The 14,004-nt window shown below is 33.8% G+C and overlaps 1 protein-coding gene across 3 annotated transcripts; it reads left to right on the top strand.

Moving 5' to 3' along the window:
• The first annotated feature begins 5,021 nt into the window (after positions 1-5,021).
• Positions 5,022-13,392, top strand: LOC115992114. Of its 3 annotated transcripts, XM_031116179.1 has the most exons (14): positions 5,023-5,354; positions 5,698-6,133; positions 6,471-6,552; positions 6,678-6,781; positions 7,028-7,154; positions 7,230-7,324; positions 7,579-7,702; positions 9,347-9,427; positions 9,642-9,740; positions 9,830-10,015; positions 10,987-11,124; positions 11,227-11,283; positions 11,542-11,679; positions 12,773-13,392. In XM_031116179.1, the coding sequence occupies exons 2-14, from the start codon at positions 6,072-6,074 to the stop codon at positions 12,971-12,973; spliced, it is 1,494 nt and encodes a 497-aa protein (XP_030972039.1). In that variant the 5' UTR covers positions 5,023-5,354; positions 5,698-6,071; the 3' UTR covers positions 12,974-13,392. The 3 variants fall into 3 exon arrangements, with proteins under 3 accessions (XP_030972040.1, XP_030972039.1, XP_030972038.1); XM_031116178.1 differs by having other exon boundaries at positions 5,024-6,133; XM_031116180.1 differs by lacking the exon at positions 9,347-9,427 and having other exon boundaries at positions 5,022-6,133.
• Positions 13,393-14,004: the final 612 nt, after the last annotated feature.

A 14,004-nucleotide genomic window follows, 5' to 3' on the forward strand; every position in this document is an offset into this window, starting at 1 on the left:
TGAACTTTAGCCAACCTGTTGAGGGTGGTTCCAAATTGTTTGCTTTGTGAGATTGGTAAAGTTGAAAGAAGTACGGGTAAGGGGAAGTATTCTCAAATATAAGTTTGTTCCTACTCCACCATAACCGATCATGAGAAATTGCCACCAAGAGGGAGAATTGCTTTTCAATATTTTTCTCAAGTCCTAGTAGCCAGGCTGGTTATAGAATTATATGGATCCAATTTGGAGCAGAGTTTGCAGGGAGGGACAAGTTTTGATGGCCATTTTTCTCTTTTCCAATGGTAGTAACAAATTTGCCTTATCAAGTGGAACCATCAAATATAATATAAGTGATTTAAGATGATATAATTTATTTTTTTCTTTTTTGACAAACGAGAGTGTCCAAACCTTTTTGAGTATCTGACTATTTCCTCAGGTGTATGCCTTTGTCCCACACACACCAGATTATAACAATAAGAAATCTCATAGGGGTACCCCAAGATGCTAACAAGAAGTTTCAAATCCAGATTCTCATGGATATCATCATGAGGCCATAAGATTCCACTAAACCAACCTCTTAAGGTTAAGATAATATAAATTTGATATCTTGAAAATAATTGCTTTTAATGGCTATATTTTTTTTTCTCTATTTATGTTTGAAGAACAAGTTTAGGGACAATTTGTTAACCACTTTTTTTCATAACTAGTAAGTTTCCCGTGCAATGCATGAATAATATTGCAATAGTTTATATAAATTTTTTTTGGAGAATGTTGTACATATATTATACCATATTTGTTATAAAAACTTTATTAGTAATGAGTTCATCATAAGAAGCAATAATTATAAATTACATACACAAATCCATTATAAATATTCTGTTCAAGTAATGAGCAATAAAAAAAAATAAAAAAAAATAAAAAAATAAAAAAAAAACTTTGAAGAAATATTATTTAATAAAAGATGATAAAAGCATGTTATTCATTCGATATTATTGATCTTTATTATGTGATGCAATAAAAAACTTCATTGTGAAATTTTTTTTTTTTTTTTTTTTTTTTGTTTCTTCAATGCTTTGTTTTTGCAGCATGGCAATACTTGTTAATCTTGTTGAGGAGTATATTATTATCAGCTATTTATGTAAGGAAATTTAGACTCCGATTGATAGAATTAACAAGTTTTGAACCCAAGTTGTTAATTAGATTTATTATGAACAAACCTTGTTAAAACAAACAAACATCAATATCATGTATAGCGGAATAGTAAATAAGATAAGATATGATGACCCAAGAAAACCAATGAAACAAACTAGTTTCACAGTAAAAAACCTAAGGCAAAACCTTCCCAAAAAGCAATTCACTATAGTAAAGAGAAGTTTCAAATCTAGTACAAAACCTTTGTCCCTAGACTCTACAATCACCGTAGATGAACTTACAGTAGAAATCTTTTACCATTTCAAAACCTCTAAACTCTTCAATATATGAACGCCACCCTTTTGCACAAATCCCAGTACGTGACTAACTCCAGCAACTTGAAGATGTTGTTGGCTGCAAAGTTCTTCATTTCATCAAAAATGAAGATCAAGATGTACTTGATTACAAAACCCTAAAGCGCAAAAGACGCAGTAATTTCTTGCAGAGAGAATAAGGCACTAGGTCACTTTTAGCATGTGTTCTCCATGTATGACGGCCTTTAAAATAAATATTATATATGTCTAAGGTTGTGAGAAAAGAAACCCTACACATACATGTCAGCTAGGGCTAAAAATCATATTTGAAAATTCTAACTTCGTAGATCTCGACAGATTCAGTTTCTGTTGAGATTCGTTCTTAAATCTCGATAGATACTGTTTCTATCGAGGTATTTGACAAGCTTTAATGAGCAATTCTTCTTCACTTGTTTCTTGGTTAGATCTTCATGGCTTTAACACTTGACTTGAACAACATATTTCTTAAAGTCTTAAATCCATCCTAGATCTACCCAATTACAAATAAAGTGCATTTTGTCAAAAGATTAGTCAATTATATAAAATATGTTCCTAATAGTTTCTTCATCTTCAACGTTTGAAGTTTGGTCTATCCTTATTTGTTCAATTTTGAAATTTCATCATTTTTTTCCTTTTGTTGCATCATTTGTGTTAATCACTAATGAATTGACATTGAAAGATTCCTGACTGAATCTAACAAAGTTTGGACCTGTGGATATCTTGTCACTAAGATTTTGCGTAGATATTTGCATTCATATTAAATTTTAGTGATGTGATAGTTTTTTGCGAATGATTTTATATTGTTTTGTTACTTTATAAGGAATAGTGTAACAAAAGAATTAATATAGCATATTGGATTGTGTATTTTTTTTTTTCTTCCATAGCTTTTTGTCATTTGAAGGTGCATAAAAAATTTTAGTAACTGTGTAATTTTCAAAACCGTCCTTTAGAATGAATTCATTCAAATGAAGTAGGAAAATGTATTTCTTCCTAAAATTTTCTTCAGATCATGTGAGATTCCTTCTCCAATATCAATCTGCATATGAGGAATAAATTTAATATATATTATGATAAAAATTTTTACAATAATTTAATAATTTAAATAAGTTGTACCTTAGTTTGGTTTTCAGCAAGATCTCTTGCAGATTTATTTAAGTTTTTCTCAGCATTTTAATCAAATATCACAAAAGTTGTTTTGTTAATTGCATTAAAAACTTCAATTTGAATCATGTATCTAAAGTAGTTTGCAATTGTATATATAGTACTATAGTGAGATGAATATGTTATAAATATTTGGAGAGTATGTAGTTAAGGTGAGTGCCTTTAACTTTGGGATAGGGAGATTTGTTTTTATTTCACATTTTGCACACCAAAATGATCCTAATTGTGGTTTGACCTTCCTTCCATAAGCACACATGAAATATAATACCAACTTGTCGTATCAGTGTTGGTTGTTGCAATACCGTAACAGTTCACATCCTACAATGAACTTTGAAGTTAATATGAATTTTTTTTTTAATGCAAATAGTATGATGTATTATTATTTTTTTCATGTAAATGATGAGTATAATTTTAAATGATTAATAAACCTGTTTTGTAGGATCTCATTCAATGCATTTGATCTCTTCTATTGTCTTCATATTCTTCAAAGATAAATTCTCCTATGAAAATTGTTTTGCATGTATTTTTGTTCTTTCTTGTATAGAATCATGTTTTGACCATTCGTATCATTGAATTTTTTTAAAGAAAATATTATGTAAATGATATTTTGTGAGATAGTATATGTTATTTATCAGAATTTTTTTATTATTAATAATTTTAAAAATATGCATATATCAATTATTTTACCAACCTCGAGAATCTCAAGATTTATATATATTTTTGTTGCATTGGTTGATGACAAAGATAATTTGCCTACATAAATTGCATAGGACATTATTAGTAAACAAAAATTTATTGAATTGAAATTGAGAAAAAAGGAAGATGTGCTTTCGTGAGCATGAGATTTTCTAGAAATATCATTTGCATGTGGGAGAGGCAGAAGAGAGTTTGTAAGTGGGTAAGAGTTTTGGTTTTGATCTACACGTAGGAAGGGTCATACCTAGGTCATAACATGTAAAATAATAACTAGCCTTGGGCTTTTCATAAGGTTTAGTTTGTTTTTAAAAGGTAGCCCATTTTGTAGAGAATAACATTTGGGCTAATTGTTAAGAGTAGCACATGTTTTATATAACAGTAAAAAGAAGTTACTATGATCTATTAGATAACAAAAAAAAAAAAAGGCTAAAAAGACTATGTATATTGGGCCTATGACCCAAGCCGAGGACAATGATCTGTCCGAGAAGGAGAAGCCTTCGTCAGAAGAGCCTGTGTTGATAAATAAAGAGTTTAGTTTTAGTCATAATGGTTCATGAGATTGGGTCAAGGATGAATGCGTCCTCGGCTAGACAAAGCCGAGGTCATAAGGGATGGTCTATCAACAAGGGTAACGATCCTAGAAATTCAGTTGGAGCGGATAAGCATTTCAGAGACATCCGATAGGGAGGAGTCCTAAAATATCTAAGGAGAAAATTGTTGCCGCTGCATTAAATGCACTACAGCTAACTCTCTGGCCACATTAATGTGGAGGTGATGCTTGAACAGTGGATTTCAGCCTTACAATTACTACATAAAGACTTATGGGGAGTGCTAATGGGACAAATATCCACACTGATCATCTGGCAGGCACGTAGAAGGTGGAGATGAAAAGGAAAGACAATATAAAAGAAGAAGGAGGTAGTAAGACAAAGAGGGGCGAGAAAATCATGAAAGAATTACTATAGCATTCTAGAATCAGACTTGTAACATTACATAAGAACTTTATATAAGAAGCAATGTCCTCGGACTTCGTCGATGACGTTTTTTTCTTCAATTTACACTTGTGTATTTTCATTCTTTTGTCATCAGACCTACCTAACTTGATGTTTGGATAACTATAGCCCAGTGTTCTAACCCATTCTTTACAAATTCATTGTTTTGGGCTGGGATCTTAAATCGGGTCCTTACAGACTAAATGAAAAATTAGAGCACCATATGATAGGATCTCATGCGATATATATAGATTTGTTGACAGTGAGAGGTGGAAATAAAAATAGCATTAGTAATAGATCAAAATGAAAGTGATGCTCCTAACTTAGATAAAATATAATTAAAAAAACATGAATTAAATTGTGTTAAAGAGATTTAGGGCCCATTTGGTAATATTGTTCTAATAACGTTATTTAAATATTGTGAAAATAAGTGTGAATGAAAAAATATTATAAAAATACATATTGTATTGTTTAAACAAAACAACCAAACATGGCTTGTATTTTTGTAAAGATGTTAAAGTAAGAAAATAGAGAATTGCCTACCCCAAATATGATTTAACACATTAAAATAAAAGTTGGTTTTTCTTTTCTTTTTCTTTTTCTGTCTTTTCTGTACTCTGTTTCTCCCCGGGGTTTTGTTGTTTGTGTGAGAAGAATAGTTCTTTGGGAAAGAAAAGTTAGAAAAAAAAAAAAAAAAAAAAAAAAAAAAAAAAGAGAAAAGGAAAGGAGAGGAGGGAAAAGAAAGGAAAGGAAAGGAAAGTCCATCTTAGCTGTCCCAGCGACCTCCTCGACCTCGTCCTTCATTCATTTTTCATTCCTTCCCATTTCCCATTTTCCAATTCCCACACTTTTGTTTTGTTTTGTTAGTACATACAATTTTCATGTATTTTAGTATGTCTTGTTGACAGCTTTTTCCTCTTCGGAAACCAAAGAAAGTTACTTTTTTTTTTTTTTAGCTCACAACCTCGGACTCAGAAATTCAAATAATCCCTTCTTAAAAAAAAAGATTTTGTCTTTTCTGTTTTTTCCTCATTCGTTTAAGGTAATTTCCCATTTCCCATGTTTTATTTTTTTTTTGGTGGGTTACAATAATTAATAATGAGACCATGAATGCACTGAAAATTTTGGCTTCTAAGATAGATGGTTAACTAAATATGCAGGCTAGTTTTTCTGGGTTTGAGATCTGTAAATGGTGAAGGGTCAAGTTGGGTTTTTTTCTTTCATGAAGTTTTCCATTTTTTAACAAAGTTTTGATTTTTGATTTTTGATTTTTTTTTTGATAATGTTGGTAGCTGGGACCACGTTTAGAGAGTGAGTTTAGGGTTTGCTCTTTCATTTTTATTTTACTTTTTTTGGGAACTAAAAATTGTATCTTGAATTTCCAGCTGCACTTTCTTTCCAGCATTGGATCTGGCAATATTTTGAAAAGTCTTCCTCTTTCACTTTCTATATTCATATATGAAGGAGTATTAGCTAATAGTTTAGCTCACTCTGTACCTTCCATCAAGTTGAAGTTGAAGAAGTTCTTGGGTTTTTGGTGCTTTTTTAGTGTACTTTTTTGACAAGCTGAAATCCTTGCTATTAATTTGGTCTGAGAATTTCAATTGGAGTTAGTTTCTGGGGAATTACAAGTGGAAATGAAGATGGGTACCTATCAGAATGAAAGGCCCAAACCTTGGTGAAGATTTGGTTTTGCTTTGAGAATTGAGATTCTCACTTCTCAGAACAGTTGGATTTTCTCTTATGAGGGGCTTTATTTATGCCTATATTTAGGATCAACATGATTGACCAATTCATCAATTTTGTTATACGCCCTCCCAGGTATTAATAAATAATAATATGTATCTGCTTTCCTTTTCTACTGTTAGTTATAGTTTACTAAAAACACTGTTTTAGCTATATATATATATATATATTTCATATTTGTTGCTTTCATTTTCTATAGCTAATTAGTTTACCAAAAACAATGGTTTTGTTAAATATTAGTTGCTATCCTTTTCTATAGCTAATTAGTAGTTTTCTAAAAACATTTTGTTGACTGGTGTTGTGATATCATGTTGTGCTAGCTGTATATTGTTGTTCCTACTCAAGTTGTTGATCTTTCTATAAAAGATTTAATTTTCTCTGTATCTAATATGCTGCTGGATATGATATACAGGGCTGAGTATAACCCTGATCAGTATCTTTGGGAAAAGGACTTCACTCTTGCAGGAAGAAGTTACAAACGAGAAGATTTGGAGGCAAGTATGGACATCAGTTACCACACTGTTGTAGTCTATAATTTTCTTCCCTAATTTGCAACAAACTTTGTCCATTTTGTTATGGGTTCTGACCGGCTGCATTATTTATCTCTCAACATTTACAGCTTAAGAATGCAAGGGGCCATACGTTGCTGTGTAGTCATTATCTACCTTCACCGTTACCGGAAGATACACCTCTTCCTTGTGTTATATACTGCCATGGAAACAGGTCAGCAGGGACAGTTCTGTTGCAAGGAAATAAAGTTCTAATACAGTTCTGTATATTTTGGTGATATGTATGGATTGTTAAAACGATAAAGAAGCCTTTTCTTTAATATTCTGGTTAAATATTTAGTGGGATATTCATTTTAATATTGCATGATCAGTATCTGGAAGAATTTTTAATAACTGAAATGTGCTTTACGTGCTAAGAGGTCAAAATTTACTGATATTTCTCATGTGGGCTACGATGCAGTGGATGTAGGGCAGATGCAAATGAGGCTGCTGTAATTCTTCTTCCATCGTATATAACAGTTTTTACTCTTGATTTTTCGGGCTCAGGCTTATCTGATGGTGACTATGTCAGCCTTGGTTGGCATGAGGTATGTTGCCTCTTTATCATCATTCATTACTTGACTTCCTGCATATAAAGCTTATAAATTTGTTTCATTTGTCAGAGAGATGACCTCAAGGTTGTGGTGTCATATTTAAGAAGCAACAAAAATATATCACGGATAGGTCTTTGGGGACGTTCTATGGGCGCTGTCACTAGGTACTTGTCTTTTCCTGACTTATTATGAGTTAGATCCTTAAGGTTTTCTGCATTTTCAAGAGTTCAAGTCTTTACAGTCACTAGGTTTTCTTGACTTACTGTCAAGTTGTAAATTTTTATGAGCTGAATGGTCTGAGATGAGTTGGATTTTTCGTCTTTTGGAAAATCCACAAGATAGTAAAAGCTGTTGTTTTAAATAAGTTTATATAAACTCTTGAAATAATAACCATCAGCTTTTTTATAACATGATGCAGCCTTCTTTATGGAGCGGAAGACCCTTCTATAGCTGGAATGGTGTTGGATAGTGCCTTTTCAAACTTATATAATCTAATGATGGAGCTTGTGGATGTGTATAAAATTCGGCTTCCTAAATTTACTGTAAAGTCTCTCTCTCTCTCTCTCTGCACATAGACATGTAAAGACATCATACCTTTTAAATGCTACTTCCCATTTGCATATGTAAATTTGTTTTTCATCAATGTTTGATTCTCATTTGACTTCTGGCTTATGGATCCAAAGAGTGATTTACTATTAATCTTTTAGTGACTAACGATTATTTAAAAAAAAAAAAAAAAGAATCATTTCTCCTGATTTGGATATGAACTTTTACTTCAGCCCTACCCAAGTGCATTAAATCTTATCCATCTGGAATTGAGAACCAAAATTGCAAGGCATTCTTGGGGGCTTTTCCCTCCTCATTTTTCTAGATTATACTTCTTTTAAGGACCCATAGCCGACCCCAAAATTTTGGGACTAAGGCTTAGTTGTTGTTACCAATTAGCTGATGCTTGATGCATATCATATGCTAGGGACTTGGAAGATATGACTTAACTATGCTATCATGCAATGGTTCCAAAGCCACCATCAATTATATGCCTCTAATCAAGTCTAACAAACAAAATTAGAACAACAATCTTATTCCCACCTGCCTAACGTGTAGGCTTGTGAGATGATTTCTTTTATATCTAGCTCAAAGATTAGAAAATTTTGTAGCGATCTGATTTTTGCAGTTTTAGGGGATGAGCTCAAGTACCATTTGTTCAAGTGGGAAGATATTTGTTGTTTGCTCAAACTTAGCAGACAGCAAATATATTTGATACCAACATTAAAATATTATGGACTTACCATATTAGTGTTGACATCACACCCATACAAATAGTAAGTTTAAAAAAAAATTGGGGGCATTTGTGCATATATTTGTTTTTTTTGATAGGTAAGTAAAATTTATTAAACATAAAGGAAAATATACAGAAACCAGTACGCAGGTAGTGTACTAGTAGTGTAACAGGATTTCATAAAAGTATTGGACTCCATAAAATCTAGTAAACTAGGGCATAAATGACTACTCAAAGACCATCCACTCATATAAGGTGCATAAGTAAACCAACTTCACTGCCATCATAGATTGTTCAATGCCTTCAAAAGTCCGGCAATTTCTCTCCGTCCAAATGATCCACCTCACACAAAGAGGAATTGCATTCCAAATGTCTCCATTCCAATGTCTACCAAACCACCCCTTCCAACAAGCCAACAAATCCAACACTCTTATGCATAACCTAATGAACCCCAAACAAAGAAAGGACTAATGTCCAAAGTTCTCTGGCCATAGAGCAATGTAGCAGTAAGTGATTAACTGACTCTCCCTCTTGCTTACACATGCAACACCAATCTACTAAAATAATGCCTCGTCTTCATAAGTTCTCAGAAGTGAGAATCTTCCTAATGCAGCAGACCAAACAAAAAAAGCCACTTCGAGGGGAGCTCTTACCTTCCAAACACTATTTTTTTAGGTAATAAAAGTGAATGCAAGTATACTAGCCTCGTAACTGTTGAGCACATGTAACTGTTGAGGGTTACTTTTTGCTTTTCAATGGGGGTTTTACTAACCTCGTAACTGTTGAGCACATGTAATGTAGGATGTAGCTAGACTTATTATTTGGTTTCTGCTTTTAGAAGTCGATTTTGAGATGTTTCTATATCTTGTTTATACATTGAGACTTTTACCCCATCCTCTCCAATCAGGTTAAGATGGCAGTACAGTACATGCGGCGGGTAATTGAAAAGAAGGCAAAGTTTGATATTATGGATCTTAATTGCTTACAGGTGCTTCTAAGCTTTCTTACCGTGTTGAGTTGAAAATTTTAAGATAGCCTCATTAAATATTTAGCTTGGTATGTTGTTTTGTTTGTCAATATACTAGTTTTGAATGTGAACTCAAAACAACGAATTATGGTTTTGCCCTTTCCCAGCACGATATGTAATAACAAGCTAATTATATGCAGTTATGTATTGTGTTAATGGTCTGGAATACTTGCAGGTTGCACCCAAAACATATATCCCTGCTTTATTTGGACATGCTAGCGATGATAGATTCATTCAATCCCACCACTCAGACCTCATTTTTAAGTCCTATGCGGTATTTTCTTATTCCAGAGATATTTAACTTTTGTTGAAAGTAAAAATTTTCAATTTTTCACATTTGACCATATCCCTGATTCTTTGCAGGGTGACAAAAATATTATAAAATTTGATGGTGATCACAACTCTTCACGACCCCAGTTCTATTATGATTCTGTTTCCATTTTCTTCTACAATGTCCTCCATCCTCCTCAAATTTCTACTGCTCATTCAAGTAAACTTGAGAAATATTATGATTTGGGGGATTTGAAGGTTGGTGCTGGTATGGATGAGGTAATTTCAATTTTATTTAGCTACTTATAAAACTTTTATAGAGTATTATCCTTCTATATTCAATTGTTAGCATTGGTACTTGACTAGTCAAAAGGACATTTTTATCTGTTTTGTGTTAGTATCGCATGTGTAAGTACACCTCTATTCATGCCAATAATGCATTGTAGCTTAATTTGTAGCCATAGTGCATCCTACTGATTTCAAAGGAAGGTTCTGGAAGTTTGTTATAAAACTGAAGCTTCAATTTTTATAGTTTTTGTATGATTGGATGGCTTCTACTTGTCTTTCCTTGTCTAATTCGTTGGGGTTTATTGACCTCTTAGTTGTAAGAAGTTAGATTCATTTTAGGTTTATTGTTTTTGTACTTCCCATGTACTAGGATTGTGCCCTTTGTGCACATTTCTTAACACATTATATATAAAAAGCTTTCTTTTTTTGTATAGAAGGAATAGGAAATCACATTTTATAGTTGTGGTCATAAATTTAATTACATATTAGGCCAGGAGCCTTGCAGCTTAGTGGCATCACTTGCTCCTTTATTAGGAGAACCAGGGTTCAAGTTCCCCCTCCCATGCCATTGAATTATATATATATATATATATATATATAAAAGTTTTAAATTACACATTAGGGTGTTTTAGGGCCTTCTCTGTATGTAAAACTGACAGAAGTGTTACATTTGATCATTCGGTGATGAGATCAATTGAAGATCAAAAATATGTGTCAATGTGGCTTCTGAATCACGTTTGATGTTATATGCATTTTGTGCTGAACCATGTTATTATTTTGTATTGTGATTGATTCATATCATGCAAGTATAACATTACCATCAGTATTTCCTCAAAACAACTATATGGGGTTTGCTATGTCATCATGATGTAATGGTAATTTGCAGTGTATTTTTTCCCCCCACCATTGTGATGTATCTGCCATAGAGACTAATATGAAATTGTGCCTGCCTTTCTTTTCAGAGTCTCTTATATGAGATATTCACTGGTCTTCATTCTGCGCGCACTGATGCTGCAAGTTCATCTTCTGTTCCTCCTAGTGTTTCAACTGCAAAATCTGTGGACGAACTTCTTTCTGAAATTGCACCAGTGACTACCGTTGTATGAATCTTCTTTTGCAGTTTCGGCAAGCTTTTCACTTCATCTTTCTTCTTTTTGTGTTATAGCATTTTGTTAATTATTTATTTATTAATCATCATGCAGGATTCCATGCTAAATGAAAATAATACACCTGGCAGTCTTGAGACATCACACTTACAGGTGATTTTGTTTGGTGCTGTAAATGAAATTTGGAAAATTTGACCTATCAATATCATATTGTGCCAAGTTCCAACAATGAGCATGGGACTTACCAATACTTTTAACTTTAAGGATACTCGCCCCTCTCCAGTATGGATTTTTTTTGTCCTGGCAATGGCTGGGACCCCAAGACGCCCATGCGAGGTGTCTGACTGTTACTTGTAGGTTTTCCAATTTCACTATATAGTTTCACTGGAACTCTGCTGTGCGTTTTTACAGGATAAGCCCAATGGCCAGAATGAAGAATGTTGCTCATATACAAGCTCAAATAGAGAAAGTTGGGGAAGGTGCTCATCTTTAGGAGGCAGTGATGAGGAATCCTCTGCAGACTGCACAGCGGCTGATAATGGCCATCAGGTCTCTCTCTCTCTCTCTCTCTTTCTCTCATAAATGAATTAGCATGCATTTGGCTTGACAAGCTTTTACTTTTTTCTGAGTATAAACCTTCAAGTTGCATCATCTTGAGGCCTTTCTAGCCAACTTTTTGTAAATTTTGGGTTGCTGGACAAACAAAAGATGTTTTGCCAGTATGTCATATTATGTATGGACCAAAGCCTCCATGTTGACACCCATTAGGTTGGGTTCCTGGAACGGGTAATAATTAATTCTAGATTATAGGGGTACAGTATGCACTTGCATCAGGACCTCATTAATGTCTGGACCTGGAATAGTCGCGGTAATTCTCTGCTTCATCTTTAACGTTAGGCTGCACAGATGGAATGGGAAAAATTGAAAAACAAAATCATTAATCTTGTATCCCCTTCTGTAATTTCAATCATATAAATAAATAGTCTTCACAGTGGTATTGCTACCGGTGGACGTGTCTAATTAGAATGCCAAGATAAAGGAGCCGTGTAAATGCTAACTTAGACAGCAAGCTTTGTGGGGGTTATAGTGCAGAAGTCTCTTCTTGAGCTTGAACACAATTAGCACATATTTTTATTTTGAAAAACATAAATAACACTGCTAGAAGGAAGACTAATTGATTGATATGTACTTGTTCATTGATTTAATCTATTGGCATAAGTATTGGAAAAAGGCGGGAGTTTGCAAAAATGTATGTATGCATGTGTTATATATATTAACAGTTTTTCTCCACCAAAAAAAAAAAAATCTTTCTCCAAAAATGTAGTTTCTTTGATTAAAAGCTTTCCATATTTTTATTGTTAAATTTTCTATATTATTTTTATACTTTTTTATACCTTTAAGGGCTCTGCTGGTTAGTGGATCCCACCTAGCAATTATGCATGAAAAGTTTCTCAATGAGAGAGAATTGCCGTAGAGTATTTAAAAAGATAATTACAGAGACACTAGGGTAATTTACCCCTGCATTCTTCACTCATCTATATAATAGATGTGCTCAAATATTAATAGTTCTGTCCTTTTTTTTTAAAGATGTTTTTGTCTTCTTGTTAACAAACAAGTCCTTTTTTTTATATATATATATTAGAAAACTCTTAAGGCGTTTGCAACACCTCTTCGGAGCATGAAGAAAAAATCCTCGGAGTCATCAAAAGAGGACAAGAAGAAAACTACACCAGTCCCAAAGAAACCTAAAAGTGAGAAGTTTGAAAAGTTAGAGGCCCTTAGCAAACGGCTACGGCTTTGCTTTCTGAGGCGGGTAAACCATCGGAGACAACGCTCTTCATGACTCCTGTAGTATAAAATGGTGTTTATAACTGTAACCTAGGTGGTATCCTTTTTAGCTTCTTCTGTAAAGGCATTGAGGCATGAGTGTTTCTGTTCTTTCTAGGTGCCATTTCATCTAACATGGGGTTTTCTGGGGATATGTTTTCTTAAATCTCTCTCTCTCTCTCTCTCTCTCCCTCCCTCTCTCTCTCTCACACATGCACGCTATGTTTTATAAATCATGTGGCAAACTTTCATGCAGCATGGAAGTGTTGTGGATGTTAGATAGGAAGGATTTCTTAGGATTCAGAGTTTGTCATTGTGAAAAGAAGCTGGAAACTGGACATCAATTTGGATAGTCCACTTTGGTCATGTAGGTTGCCCATATTGGCCTGTGTCATGTCGTAAATCATGTGAAGTGTCAGTGTCATTGATTGCAAATATGCCAAAAGTGTCCTTATGTGGGAATGCAAGTAGCTGAATGGCTGGTCAAGGAAACAGCTGAATGCACTTCGGCTGCACGCAAAATGCTTATTTTACTTCCATTGTGCTCCAATTGCTCTCAACCTCATCATATATCATGTCACGAGCCAACCTCCATTGTTATGATGGTTGTACGCAGATTGTGAAATCACAATAAATATGTTACGGGCATGGCATGAAATACAGTACCATTTCAAGTTGGAAATTAGGGACTCATTTTGAGCTTCAAGCAAATGCAAAATTTTAAGCTTGTTCCGAGTTGGAAACTCTCTCGATTCCTCAGTTGTTTTTTTATTATTTTTGGAGGGTGATGAATGAGTTATTTTCATTTCTAAAAGCAAAAAGGTGTGCACAAGCACAACAATATTACAAGCAGACTCCAGGCTGCAAACACAGCAACTCAACTCAAACTAGACTCGGCTATCAGAAACACTGAAATCCTCCACCTTACTGGAAAGAACTCTATTTTGAGTGGCGTTCTGACTTCTGAGCTTTCTTGCGTACACCTGCTCGACCTCATTCACATCTTAAATCAAAATTCGCAGTCGCTGTTATTATTTGTCCATCAAG

Source organism: Quercus lobata, chromosome 5 (assembly GCF_001633185.2).
Source record: "Quercus lobata isolate SW786 chromosome 5, ValleyOak3.0 Primary Assembly, whole genome shotgun sequence".
NCBI lineage: Eukaryota > Viridiplantae > Streptophyta > Magnoliopsida > Fagales > Fagaceae > Quercus > Quercus lobata.

Excerpts from the sequence above, each read along its gene's own strand:
- LOC115992114 (XM_031116179.1), top strand. The coding sequence starts at position 6,072 with ATGCCTATATTTAGGATCAACATGATTGACCAATTCATCAATTTTGTT. Across the intron at positions 6,553-6,677 it reads ACAAACGAGAAGATTTGGAG|CTTAAGAATGCAAGGGGCCA; the intron begins GCAAGTATGGAC and ends CAACATTTACAG. Across the intron at positions 11,680-12,772 it reads CGGCTGATAATGGCCATCAG|AAAACTCTTAAGGCGTTTGC; the intron begins GTCTCTCTCTCT and ends TATATATATTAG.